This window comes from Miniopterus natalensis, chromosome 4 (assembly GCF_054644295.1).
Source record: "Miniopterus natalensis isolate mMinNat1 chromosome 4, mMinNat1.hap1, whole genome shotgun sequence".
NCBI classification, from domain to species: Eukaryota; Metazoa; Chordata; class Mammalia; order Chiroptera; family Miniopteridae; genus Miniopterus; species Miniopterus natalensis.
In genome coordinates this window covers 43,290,327-43,303,782 of record NC_142084.1, presented here as the reverse complement: position 1 = coordinate 43,303,782, position 13,456 = coordinate 43,290,327, and the positions used below count along the sequence as shown (strand labels likewise).

Sequence of the window (13,456 nt, the reverse complement as noted above, 5' to 3'; positions counted from 1 at the left end):
AAAGGTGGTAAAATGATTAGGAAATGATGAGTTTTGAGTATTTATTGCCTTTGTTTTAGTGTGATTTACTTAATTACAAGTTTATATAATGTATATAAGTTTACATAATTTTAAATAATGGCTATATTTAACAACTGGGCTGCAGAATTTCTGAGAATTTAATTGTTAGCTCTGTTGAGCCAGTATGAACAGACTCCAGCACATCACTGAATAAATATGATCTCACTTTTCTTGTATTAATATAAATATATATGTTTACTTATATATTTGTATGTATATATATGTTTTAAAAATAAGATGGGGCCTGGCCGGGCATATGGCTCAGCGGTTGAGTGTCGACCTAGGATCCAGGTGATCGGGGTTCGATTCCCGGTCAGGGCATGTGCCTGGGTTGGGGGCTCGATTCCCAGTCGGGAATTTGCAGGAGGTGGCCGATCAATGACTCTCTCATCATTGATGTTTCTGTCTCTCTCCCTCTCCTTCCCTCTCTCTGAAATCAGTAAAGATATATTAAAAAATGAATAAATAAAAATAAGGTTGGGATCATACTGAATATTCAGTTTGGGTACCTGTTTATCTACCTCATAGAAGTAAATTCAGATATCAGTTGGTCATGCTCTGTTGCTTTGCCAGACTATCTACTTCAGGCCATTTCACAGCAGGTATAGCTGGTCACATGGGGGACTAGGTGAGAATGGGTGAATAAATGCCTCTTCTCTTCAGTATGGAGAGAAGAGGAGAGATTGAATGGGAACAGAGGCAGCATAAGTCTCCTGTGTAGCAGGCTGGTGATTGTAAAGTATGGAGCCAGTGTGGGCTTCATCATTCCTCAGGCAGCGTCCTCACCTTGAGAGTGTTTGGAAACCTTGCTCCTCTCATCCACAATATATTGCTCCATTCATTGCTTACCTGGACCCCATATCTGCGCTTCTCTCCCACATTTTCTTCTCCATCTCCTTGCTTGCTTTCTTTCTGCTTCTTTTTCATGCTTTTAGAAAGCAAACTTAAATTTACTCTCTGTGAATCTTTTTAAATATCCTGAAAAAATAAAACTACTTGTTTGTGGGCACAGTGTCTATAGACTTAATGAACACTCTCATACACTTAAATGGAGGTATCCTCAAATACATAAAATATATCCTAAAACTTGCTTTTCTTTGGGCTCCTCAATCTAGAAATTTCATAGATTGAGTAATTTCATGTAAGTATTGGTGGTCATACTTTTAAATGACTTTAGAGTCCTTTAACTACCAGATTTGTTCTTGGTATCTAATGGAAGAATTTCCCACTGACCTTGCAAAAAATATTGTCTGGTGGGCATGCTGCTTATACTCCTTATGTAATGTAGAAATTGGAAAAGTTGTTAAATACTTCCAGTAAAAGTTTTCATAGTGATGGAAGACGATTTGACTTTGAGTGTTGGGCACATAGTGCAATATACAGATCTTGTGACATAGAAATTCACACCTGAAACCTAATATGATCCTATTAACCAATGTCACCCCAGTAAATTTAATTTAAAAAAAAGTTTTCATGCCTGCCTACTCGAAGTTTCTTTTCGAATTCCCAGAGAAGAGCAAGCAAATCCGTGTGTTGTTAGAGTGAACTCAGCTGTTTCTGTGTTCCTTGTCACATTCTGGCTCACAGGCTTTGGCTTTATGACAGGAACTCTTAAAGAACTGCCTGTTTTTGAAGGACTTGGTTAAATGAATGTTTTTAATGGATTTGTTTTTATTAATAAAATAAGGACCTTATCTGTAATTACATTGCTTAGATGTTGCTGTTTTGTATATGTTTACTACTTCATTGTTATTTCCCCCACCATAGATTGAGCCTGTTTTATTCTGGCTTAGACATCAGTGAGATTTGGTGAAAAGATAGAAATGTATTGCTGTAGGAAGCTCTAAAAGGGTAAAAGGAAAGGTTTAGCCAACCTGAAACATTTGATCAAGTGATTACAAAACTAAGAAATATGTGGCTGAGGTATTCACCTTTAAAAGAGTTTTGTTTGTTTTTTAAATTTTGGTGTAGGAAAATCTTAGTTTCTCATAACAATTTATTTATCCATTTCTATTAATAACATTTAAACCAAAATATCTGCCTCAGTATTTCAAATTTTAAAATGGAGCTAATATTTCAGAAGTTCAACTTTTTTTAGATTTTAAAAAGTCAGAGTTTCAAACTGACCTAATTTATTTCTAACTTTTTGGAAATGTCAATGCTTTAATCAGTTACAGATGCTTAAAATGTGTATTTGGTTTTGCAGTGAAATACAGCAAACTGTCATTCCCTCGCCACAGTTTTATTTTAATCCCACAAAGAATGGAGAAACATGGAAGCATGTTTCTCACCTTTTTTCTTTCCCTGCTGTCTTCTAATAAACTCACTGATTTTTCATACATTTTTATTAATTGTACAGTTTTATTTTTCACAAGAGAATATTATACTGGTTAATTGAGATGAATTTTTTCTCATTTGAAAACTGCCACATGCTCAGGCTAAGGCATCTCCTCAAATATGCATATGCGTGTACACACCCCTTTGTTTATAACATATTTTGTTGTTATCCAGCTCCAAATATAAATTGCTTCTGAAACTACAATTTGGGTTCTGGTTTTGATTGCCACATCATCAGGAGATACCAGGCACCTATGCTATGCTATTCTCTCTTCTAGGTTTTAATACTAAATGATTCAAAGTGAGCTAGGAGTGATGTCAAAACAAAGACCAAAAATATTGATCTATATTAATTGTACCTCCACTAAATAATTAATCCTCTTATTTTATAGGTGTTAGGACACTGTATGTGGACTGTGATGAAGGAAATATTTGCCTTTAAGTTTTCCTTCTATAGCATGACCAAGGACTCTTTGGATTTCCACCAAGCTTTCTGAGTCCTAATTTCTTGCCAGGTGGTATCCCCTGATAGTCTCATGTCTTTCGAAGGAATTTTCCCTGAGCCACGTTTCCCCTTTATGTCCATAAGGAAGTGTCCAAAGGAATGTGTCAACCTTTTTTGGTAAAAGCTCTGCTGCATGTGGTTTTTGGAACCAGGATGACAGGTTTAGAGAAGGGTGTGGGTGGTCTTTTCCTTTTTTAATTTTTTTAAGAACTTCTCTTTACATCCTTTAAAAGTCATTATTAAATAGGGTGTAATGGATGAGTCAGTTGTTTTTAGGAGACTTGTTCTTAACCTATGATCTAAAATATTTTATGGTCCAGAATCTGAACATGCTGAGAAGACTTTAAAAATTGGCTTAATTTCTTTAATTTGCCATTATTATTATCTTGTAGTTTAATGTATTTTAATAGCAAACTCATAGAAACAGCACAGAAGACAGACAACATTAAAAACATGTACTTGCATGTAGGACAACTCAGAAAAGTATAATGAATGGGTGGAATCTACTGTATGATAAAAATGCTACAAACAGCATTTAGTTGCCATCAATAAGAAATTTACTTGTTTTGAACTCTGCATCTGGCAGATTGCTTGCCTTTTTCTGGAGTTTCATTTTGTTCTTTTATTTGGGACATATTTCTTTGTTTCCTTATTTTGGCAGCCTCCCTGTGTTTGTTTCCATGTATCAGATAGAGCTGCTATGTCTCCCAGGTTTGGGATAATGGCCTTATGCAGTAGGTGTCCTGTAGGGTCCAGTGGCACAGCCTCCCCATTCACCCGAGCTGGGCACTCTAGGTGCGCCCCCCATGTGAGCTGTGTGCACGCTCCTGTTGTAGTTGAGCCTTGATTGCTTTTGGCATGTCAATGGGAGGGATTTGCCTACAAGTTAATCGGCCGGGAGGACTGGCCGTGACCACCGTGAAGGGTCTGCTGTGCAGGGGCTGACCCCACAGAGCAGAACTCACTTCACTGGGGTCAGGTACCCACTGAGTCCACCCCTTGAGTGTTGCTGCTGGAGGTGGTTGGGTGGTGCTTCAGCATGATCTGAAGTTGCCCACCAGATACACTGGCTCTGGGGCCTCCAGGCTCAACGTGGCTTCTTCTTTATATCCTTAGTTGTAGGACTCTGTTAGTTAGATCTCAGGCGGTTCTGAATGGTGGTGGTTCTGTAGTTTAGTTGTAGTTGTGGGACATTTTGAGTACCAGAGTACCGGGTTTACCTATACCGCCACCTTGACTGGAAGCCTGCCTTCTGCTTTTTAAGCACTGCTGCTCCTGTTATCAGGTGCCCTTGTTCTCAGTGAGGCAGATTAAAACTACTCCTGAGGTGTGAGAGTCAAAGACCCTTCCAGGAGGGAAATGAATGGTTAGGGGAAATGGCCTTGAGATCCTGAGGAAGAGAACCAAAAGGGATCAAGAGAGAATTGTCTCAGGTCTCATTGCCTGATGATGTATCTTCTTCCAGGACTCTGGGGCTCCTTGGCTCTTCAGAATCCCATTCTAGCCTTTCATCCCACTCTCTTATGATAAACCCTTATCAGGTTATGCTGTAGGATCACTCTCTACCACCACCTTTGCACATAACCTTAGTTAGTAGTTAAGAAGGTATTTTCAAGAATGGAAACTACATTTTTAAAGAAGTTTCTTACCCAAATGAAATGAATTTCTAATGATGAGATTTCAGTGGTGAAGATGATGATAACAGTTTATTATTATGTGTGCCCAACATGCAATCCATTTTACCAATGAAGAAAAATAAGGCTTTGAGCTTAGGTATCAGGCTAATCACTTCATAAGTTATATAAATGTCTAATCATGGAACTGTACACCTGAAACTGATATAATACTGTATGTCAACTGTAATTGAAAATTTAAAATATATATATATATTTTTAATCCTCACCTGAGGTTACTTTTTCCATTGCTTTTCAGAAAGAGTGGAAGGGAGAGACAGAGAGAGAGAGAAACATCAATGTGAGAGAGACACACTGATTGTTTTTTCCCCACACGCACTCTGACCAGGGCAGAGGATTGAGCCTGCAACCGAGGTACGCGTGCCCTTGGCCGGAATTGAACCGGGACCGTTCATTCCACAGTCTGATGCGCTAACCACTGTGCAAAACTGGCTAGGGCAAAATATATTTTTTTAAACAAAAGAAGCCAAAGGCAAAAGATCTGGATTAACTCTGGCAATGGCCAGGACATAGGTTTATAAATTTAGAATGGAATGAAGATGCAGCTTTGCAGTCCTTTGTTTTGTCATGGAGTGGCCTAGGCTCAGGTTCCATCTGAACAGCAGAAACCAGAGGACAGCAAAGTGAATCTCTAAAAAAAAAAACCACTGTTTTTTTAATCCTCACCCAAGGATATGTTTTTATTTATTTTAGATAGAGGGGATGGAGAGAGAGACATCAATGTGGGAGAGAAACCGATTGGTTGTCTTCCATACCCACCCCGACTGGGGATTGAACCCTCAACCTAGGTATGTGCCCTGACAATTATTGAATACACACTTTGTTCCAGGTACTGTATAAAATGCTTTAATGGACTCTCTCTCTTACTCTTTATAACAACCTTGTAAAGAAGTTGAGTTATGCTTGCTTTTACACAGGAGGAAACAAGGGGCCTTAGAGAAAGTAAGTAATTTGCACCAAGTCATACCAGCCAGAAAGTGGAGACACCAGAAGGGAATATGGACAGTTGGACTCCAGAACTAGCAACACTCAAGGGGTGGACTCAGTGGGTACCTGACCCCAGTGAAGTGAGTTCTGCTCTATGGGGTCAGCCCCTGCACAGCAGACCCTTCACGGTGGTCACGGCCAGTCCTCCCGGCCGATTAACTTGGAGGTAAATCCCTCCCGTTGACATGCCAAAAGCAATCAAGGCTCAACTACAACAGGAGCGTGCATACAGCTCACATGGGGGGCGCACCTAGAGTGCCCAGCTCGGGTGAATGGGGAGGCTGTGTCACTGGACCCTACAGGACACCTACTGCATAAGGCCATTATCCCAAACCTGGGAGACATAGCAGCTCTATCTGATACATAGAAACAAACACAGGGAGGCTGCCAAAATAAGGAAACAAAGAAATATGTCCCAAATAAAAGAACAAAATGAAACTCCAGAAAAAGGCAAGCAATCTGCCAGATGCAGAGTTCAAAAAAAGTAATAATAATATCACACCAAATCAGTGTTAATGAGTGAGGAGATTATGATGTAGACATTCAGTAACGTCCCTATGTGTTGCCTGGGCACACTTTGAACTTTGACTTTTTTATCCTTGCTTCTAAATACTGATTTTGATTCTTTTACTGTACCTGAGTCAATAGATACAATATTAACACCTTGCTGATTGGCTATTTTGAGCCAGAACTCGCTCATACAGCTGGCTACTTTGGTCAGCAAGTTGTTTAAAATTACTTGAATTAATGTAAGTGCAAACACAAGTTACCTCGTGACCAGTCAGCTAACATGCAGATTCATTCCAGTTTTACACCAAGAAGTTTCTCCTAAAGCCTTCATCGATCTACTTGCGTTTCAGTGCTATTATCTCTTCTATATTACCTCATACTATATTTTTTTAAGTAGTTGTTTACAGAAAGCCTTCAAGACATTTTTAAAAAATCAGTATTGCTGAAAACACTTGTCTTTATATTATGGTCCTAGCTGCATGGTATTGTAGAGCTTTTTTTTTCTTCTGTGGCAGAATAGTATATATTTTAAGTATGTCTCCCATAAAAGGGCTGGTATGCTGTTGTGTCTTCCTATTGTACTTATCTGAGAAACAGCAAGAGGATTTATACAGATTACCACAAGTAGAAATTTTAAAAGAGCATAAATTTAAAAATAAGTATAAATTTTTAAAGATCATTCTGAAAAAAGCTGAAGAATTTTATAAATAAAAACTTTTTTTCCTAAATCATATCATTAAACTTTCATGGTTGTATATTTTTTCTAAATGATTGAAAAAGTCCAGCTGGTATGAATAAAGACAACAGACAAACAGGTCCAAAAACCAATGGCACAAATCTTTGCCATTCCAGAGGGTTTGAGCCCTGTGTACACAGAGGCTCGGGAGAGTTCTGTGACTTGCCCAAGGTTACACAATTAGAGGCAGTCAAGACTGACCATCTATTGAACAAACATGAAAGCAGAAGTCTTCTTTTTAGATGGTGATGTTTCAGTTCTGATCTTAGGAGGAAATACTGTTGGTCCTTAGGTCAAATTCGCTATAAAAATGATCTGTTTTGACCTGAGAAGTTAGGAATTCCAGTGTCAAACATCAGATGGGGGCAGGGTTCAGAATTTTTGAGCACCATGTAATTGCTATGACTTCCTGAAATTCTCTGGAAGACACAGTACATAGGTAGCTATAAAAGCAACTTCAAGGCAAAATTTTATTTATACTGCAGATATACTTCACCAGCCTCCTCATCTCCCATAAAAGATCTTAAATATCAAAGGCAGTTTTTAAATGTTTTTTAATTTGTGTTTTGTAAAAAGTATAGACCAGTGATTAATGTATCAGACTTGCTACTTGGCGCCATATTGAGTCCCCGAAATGACCTGGCATGATGAATGATTCTTCTTCAAAGGATTAATGAATGTGTAATAAGTTTCCTTTCTTTCTTTTTCTAGCCAAGGACCCTTGTCATCCATTAGAGCGGTAATCAAGAGATGTAAGTTTGTTTTTTCCTGCTCTATGTTTTCCTCTGTAATAATTTTAAATGATGGTTTAGATTTCTAGCAAGCGATTGTGTTTGATGAATCTTACAAAGAATCCAACAAGGGGAGCTTCTCCTAAGGAGTAATAGGCCATTTCAGACATGCAGCTAGTTTTTCAACTTTCTTTTTAACTTTCATTCATTTATAAGCCAGTTCCTCAGAACATTTTTCTCTTATAGAACTAAGTTGTTAAAAAAAAAATCTGGATTATCTAGTCAGTTTCTATGATTTACTATAAATTTTATGTAACCATTTTCTATGGGCCGTGACATCTCATGGGTTTGAAAAATACCAAACAAACCCTGTCCTTTTTTATTTATTTGCTTCCACAGTATTTTTACTTATCTGTAAAAATGCCTATGTAGATCGGCTCACACTTCTACAAGGTAGAAGTTCCGTAATGGAATTCTATCCAGAATGGTAGAGTCATACTTAACTAACTTTACCTCTTGGTTAAAGCATTAAAACGTGCTCTTGGTGTGTAGGATTTTAACATTCTTTTTTATAAAGATTCTGCAAAGATCCCTTTTCCAAAAGGAACATGGTTTACCCATTATAAAAAAAGATAAGGCAAGGATTTTAGGTGTTCTTCACTTTTTTGAGCTGAGATCGCCACCTAAGGGAGATATATACTACTTTTAGAAACATAATTTATAATATGCAGTATGAATTTAGGATACCCACGGGTCGTGAAGAGCATGCATTTGAACTCATTGCGGTGAATAATTTGTAAGGTGGCAATACAGAAAGATACTCCATAGTTTCTGCGTTTCCCCACATTTCATTTTTGTTGTTGGTGAATTGTAAGCATATGGGGCTGCCACAGTTTGTGTTGAAGGTAGTTCAGATATGAAAATAAAAAATTCATGACAACTTTATATGCCTTCGAGTGGGGAGAGAGAAGGGGCAGGGAGGTAATTTAAATAGGAAATTAGCGCCTGGAGTTTAGGCAAGTATTTCTTTCTGAAGATGCAGTTCAGGGGTAATCAGGGTGATAGGCCAGATCCTGGGAATCGCTGACCATTTAGGGAGGACATGCAGAGGATAAAATGATGGCGAGGGATAGAATCTTGGGAAGTTATGTCTGGGACCAACCTATGTCTGCAGGGTGCTGTAGGGCAAGAGATGCACGCCCCAGACGCCCAGCCCTACCGAGGAGAGGGCTTCCTTTCATGAGTCCTGTCTGCTGGCTCCTGCCTTCGTTCTCTGGCTTCTTACCTGTCCTTTCTCTTGGGCTTCAGGACTTCTTTGTTGGGCGTTGTAATCTGTACCTGACTTCCCATTGATCCTTCAGCATAGATCTTGCTTACCCTGAGGCCCCGTGCCATGCAAGGCTTAAGAAGAAGGCAGCTAAGGAGGAGTGGGCAAAAAAGGCTGAAAAAGCATAATAGAAAAACTAGGAGATGGCTGTGTGTTAGAGGTCGAAGGAAGCAAGGTTTTGGAAAAGAATGAGTGAACCACAAATAGCTCTTAGTGCTTTAGCAAAGTCAGACACAAGGCGGCTGAGAATAGGTCATTGTATTGGGCCCTCAGGAGGGCAGCAGTGACCTCTGAGAGAGCAGTTTAAATAGATCACAGTTGGAAGCCACACTTCTATTTGGACAATGAATGGAATATGTAGAAGCTGGGACAGCTGGGTAGGCTACTCTTTTATTAAATTTGTTGGTAAATAGGAGAAGGAAGGGTTGTAGCTAGAGAAGGGACAAGGGTCAAGCAGAGAGGAGATTTGAACAAGTTCACAGGCTGTTTAGGAAGAGGAATCTTGGAAGCCTCTGGAGGCAGCAGGGAAGGAATCAGTGGAGAGATCAGACTGGAGCCAGAGAGAAGAGGAAGTTGGCAAAGCAGCCCAGCAGAGAGGAAGGAGGAGGTGGAACAGTGGGAAAACTCTTGCTTTGAGGAAACTTAAAAAAATTTTTTTTAACTAACCCAGTTGTCTTTTAATTCTTATGTGTTACTTTGTATACACTAAAGAAATATTTGTTGGTTGTACTTATTACTGAGAGGGCAAACAGATCCTCACATGATGCCATGTAAATACAGAATGAAGAATCACTGTGGCATCCCTTCTCTTTTTCTCTTTGCCCATTCTATAGGAAAAAGTTTTAAACAATTTTTTTTTTTTTTTTTTTTTAAAGTCTTTATTTCAGAGAGAAGGGGAGAGAGATAGAAACATCTACGATGAAAGAGTCATCGATCAGCTGCCTCCTGCATGCCCCCTACATCATAGGTCAATGCTCAACTGCTGAGCCACGCTGGCCAGGCTGTAAACAATTCTTGTCTTACTCAACCCACTGAAGTGTTGGCTTTATTCCAGACTTAATCATCTAACCCTGCCAAGGAGAAAGACTTGATCACATTTTTAAGGCTATGTTCCTTAAAACAGAGAGGAGATTTGAACAAGTTCATAGGCTGTTTAGGAAGAGGAGTCTTGGAAGCCTCTGGAGGCAGCAGGGAAGGAATCAGTGTATCTGGGAATCTGTATCAGTCTGATTTCAATCAAGCCTTGCGGTCTTTTTTTTGCATTTATTCTCATCAGCCCTAAATATTTTGGGTAAAAACCTTAAAGCATTCCAACTGAATATATCTAGAATTCCATGATTTTCCTTTCATTAACTTTTTAAAAGAAAATTATTCTCTAGCCTGGCCAGGCGTGGCTCAGCGGTTGAGCATCAACCTAGGATCCAGGCGATCAGGGTTCGATTCCCGGTCAGGGCACATGCCCGGGTTGTGGGCTGCAGCCGATCAGTGACTCTCTCATCATTGATGTTTCTGTCTCTCTCTCCCTCTCATTTCCTCTCTCTGGAATCAATAAAGATATAAAATAAAATAAAAAAAAGAAAATTATTCTCTGAAAATGAGAAATAGCTAACATTCATTGCCTACTGTAAGTCAGGAATTGTTCACATACATTATAAAATAATGCTCTACATGATAGGTGTTAACCTCATTTTACAGATGGTAGGACACTGAGCCTCAGGGAGGTTAAATGGCTTCACAAGGTAGAACTTAGATGTGAACCTAGACTTCCTGACACTGGTGCCATGAGCTTTCCATTGCATGGGCCTTCTTGATACCATGTCACATGCATCTAGCTCACACCATGTCTCAAGCAAATGTAGTTAGTTATTTTTTACTATTTTGATTTTAATTGGTAAGGATTATAGCAAGGATGCTTATAATGTAATAATCCTTCTGTGTGTTTATTTCTTCTGGTCATTATTTAATCAATATTTTTGAATTATTTAGAATCAGGACAAGCATCCACCTCTCCTGGCTCCACAAGGAGTTAAACTGCTTCAGGGAACAAACTGCTCCCGGCCCTTCCTGTAATGGGCTGTGTGCCCTGGGATAATTCATTTAACCTCTCTGTATCTCCGTCTCCTCATCTGTAAGGTTGGAGTAGGACAATCACATGCTTATGATCCTGGTGGAGTGTAGACGGAGTCTTTATTAGTATTAATATTGCAAATCCAGATCTCAATCTCTTGTAAACAGGTGAATATGAATTTGTTTTGTACTTATAATTTAACCATATGAGCTAGAAAATTTCAAAATAATTCTGTAAAATATGATAGCTTTAATTGAATATACTGCCTTTGTTCTGTGGCTTTAATCCAAAACGCACGAGAGACCATCAGCAGCTTGTAGCAGGGGTTAAAGGGAACATGTTGGTCTGTCTGTATGGGCTTTGGTGGCAAATTCAGTTTTGCTGGCAATGAGTACATCAGATCTGTTTAATCTGGGAAAGTGAGAATGGATTAAGCAGATAGTTAAGAAATTAGCAGGAAGAGTGTGAGATACTACATGAAAATCTGCCATGAACATCTAAAGTGTCTCCAGCTGCTAAACTTGTTCGACGCTTATAAAAATTGCCAGTCATTCTGTAAGGATCAAGAGAGAAAAGAGATTTCATAGATGAGTGAATGTGAAAAAATAATCAGAGCAGGAGAGGGGAAAACAGTGCTTCTGAAAGGATGTAGAGATCTGTGAGTATGACTGGGAGACCTTTTCCCCTCATTTGGCTACTTCTAGAGGGGGCCTGTTACTAATGGCCTCTGATGTGAAAAGGCAGAATCAAGTGAAAAGGCACTGATTTAAAAGGATGTAAATTGACTATTGAGTTTCCTTTTAAGTATATTTATACTTTAATATTGATTCCTATTGAAGTAGCAAATTGATTTTGTAAAATGGTTTTTAGATTTTTTACACTGTTAAAAATTAAAGGTAGATTTTAATTTTTTTACTGTGGTTATGTGTGTGGATATCTGGTCTCTACAGACATGTCTTTGCCACAACATACTTCTTTACTCCCTGAAACTGGTTCATCAGCTTTTCCTTTCCGTAGAAGTATGCAGAGTGTCGTGGCAAGACAGTCTTGCTCTCGAATTCCTTTTAGAGCATAGGCAACTGGGTTCACTCTTTTCTCCCTTTCCTCTTCTATAACCCCTTCTTTTTTTCCCTTAGCACTCATGAATAGTGCACAGCAAAAATGCCCCGTGGAAGAGGTATGTTTGTGACAATAAATAACGTGATGTCTTGTGCAAGTGCTGTGTCTGCTGATCCTGGCTTTAGTGGTGATGGGGATGTGATTGTAATACTCAATGAGCCTCTGACTTAATGAAACCATTCTTACAAATCAGACACACCACTCTAAGCTTTAGCCTCTCTGTCCTAAATAGACCGATACACCTCAGCTTGGTTTAACTCTTGATAAAAATGTAAGTCACACTAGTTGATGATATGAATACAGGACATCCTCCAACTTGAGATCCAAAGGTTTTGGTTTCAAATATTGGGTTTGCTTTGCCAACCCAGAATCAATTCAGCTGTCATAGCTCCAACCCCAGCATAAAGTTCATTCTCACCTCCCCCCTCTACCCCTGCCTCCCTAGTTTTGTCAACCTCCTTGTTCAGAGAGAATCAGGAGTTAATAGGAGGAAGAAAGAGAAGATTCATACCTTCAACCTTTATAAATCAGAAGAATTGAAAAATTAGAGTATTGGAGGGATATGAAGGTAACTGGTAGAAATAGTTAATATCTGAAACAAATTCCTGATCTTTTCTGTATAGTGTATGAAGATTTTTTAAAAAGATATCTTTAGAATGTACTCCTTGAAAATAGGGGTATAATTCTCTATTGCATATATGTGTAATATGTGACCCTATATGTGACATAGCGTCCAGATAATCTGATAAGATATAATTTAATTTTTAAATACAGTTTGGAAAAATTTAAATGATCCAGCTTTCTGAGATTGAGGCTTGAGAGAAAAATCAGTGCTGCATATATAATATATGCTATAAATGTGTTTATAAAAGTGATTTGAACATTTTTGCATTTATTATCTATTAATTTAAGTACTAAAACAGCTTAAAGATGGTAAAACTCCAGAAAAGTTAGAAAATAGATGAAAATTTGACCACCCTCACTCGCTTTACAATAGAGTTATAAACAAACATTACAAAAGTATAGTCATGGGTAGGAATAATATGTAACAAAATTTTCTGCCCATTGTTATTTCGTCATAATAAAGCTCTTATCATGCAGTTTCTATTTATAACTGTCTCTCTCTCACTCGCTCTCTCTTCATTCATTCTTTAACTTACTTTCAGAACTGCAAAATCTGCTTTGGAGAATTTTTTAAATCTATGCTTGCTTATGAATTCAAACATATAACTGTAATTAACTTTATACCATATGAAAGATCATTTTTACTTGCTTTTCTATTATAGATGTTAAAATCCATACATTCTGCTTTTCCTCCATGTTCCTCTCAGATATTATTCCCTCTAACCTAATTCAGGTATAAAATGCCTTTATATTCTTTC

General features: G+C 38.4%; 1 protein-coding gene across 1 annotated transcript in view; it reads left to right on the top strand.

Moving 5' to 3' along the window:
• Positions 1-13,456, top strand: part of SH3D19 (SH3 domain containing 19) — a 77,869-nt gene that overhangs the window by 21,799 nt on the left and 42,614 nt on the right. The window contains exons 3-6 of the mRNA XM_016211212.2: positions 4,835-4,950; positions 7,541-7,581; positions 10,874-11,122; positions 12,092-12,132. Of these exons, the coding sequence (XP_016066698.2) occupies positions 12,117-12,132 (16 nt within the window). The 5' untranslated portion in view covers positions 4,835-4,950; positions 7,541-7,581; positions 10,874-11,122; positions 12,092-12,116. The remainder of the gene's footprint in view (positions 1-4,834; positions 4,951-7,540; positions 7,582-10,873; positions 11,123-12,091; positions 12,133-13,456) is intronic.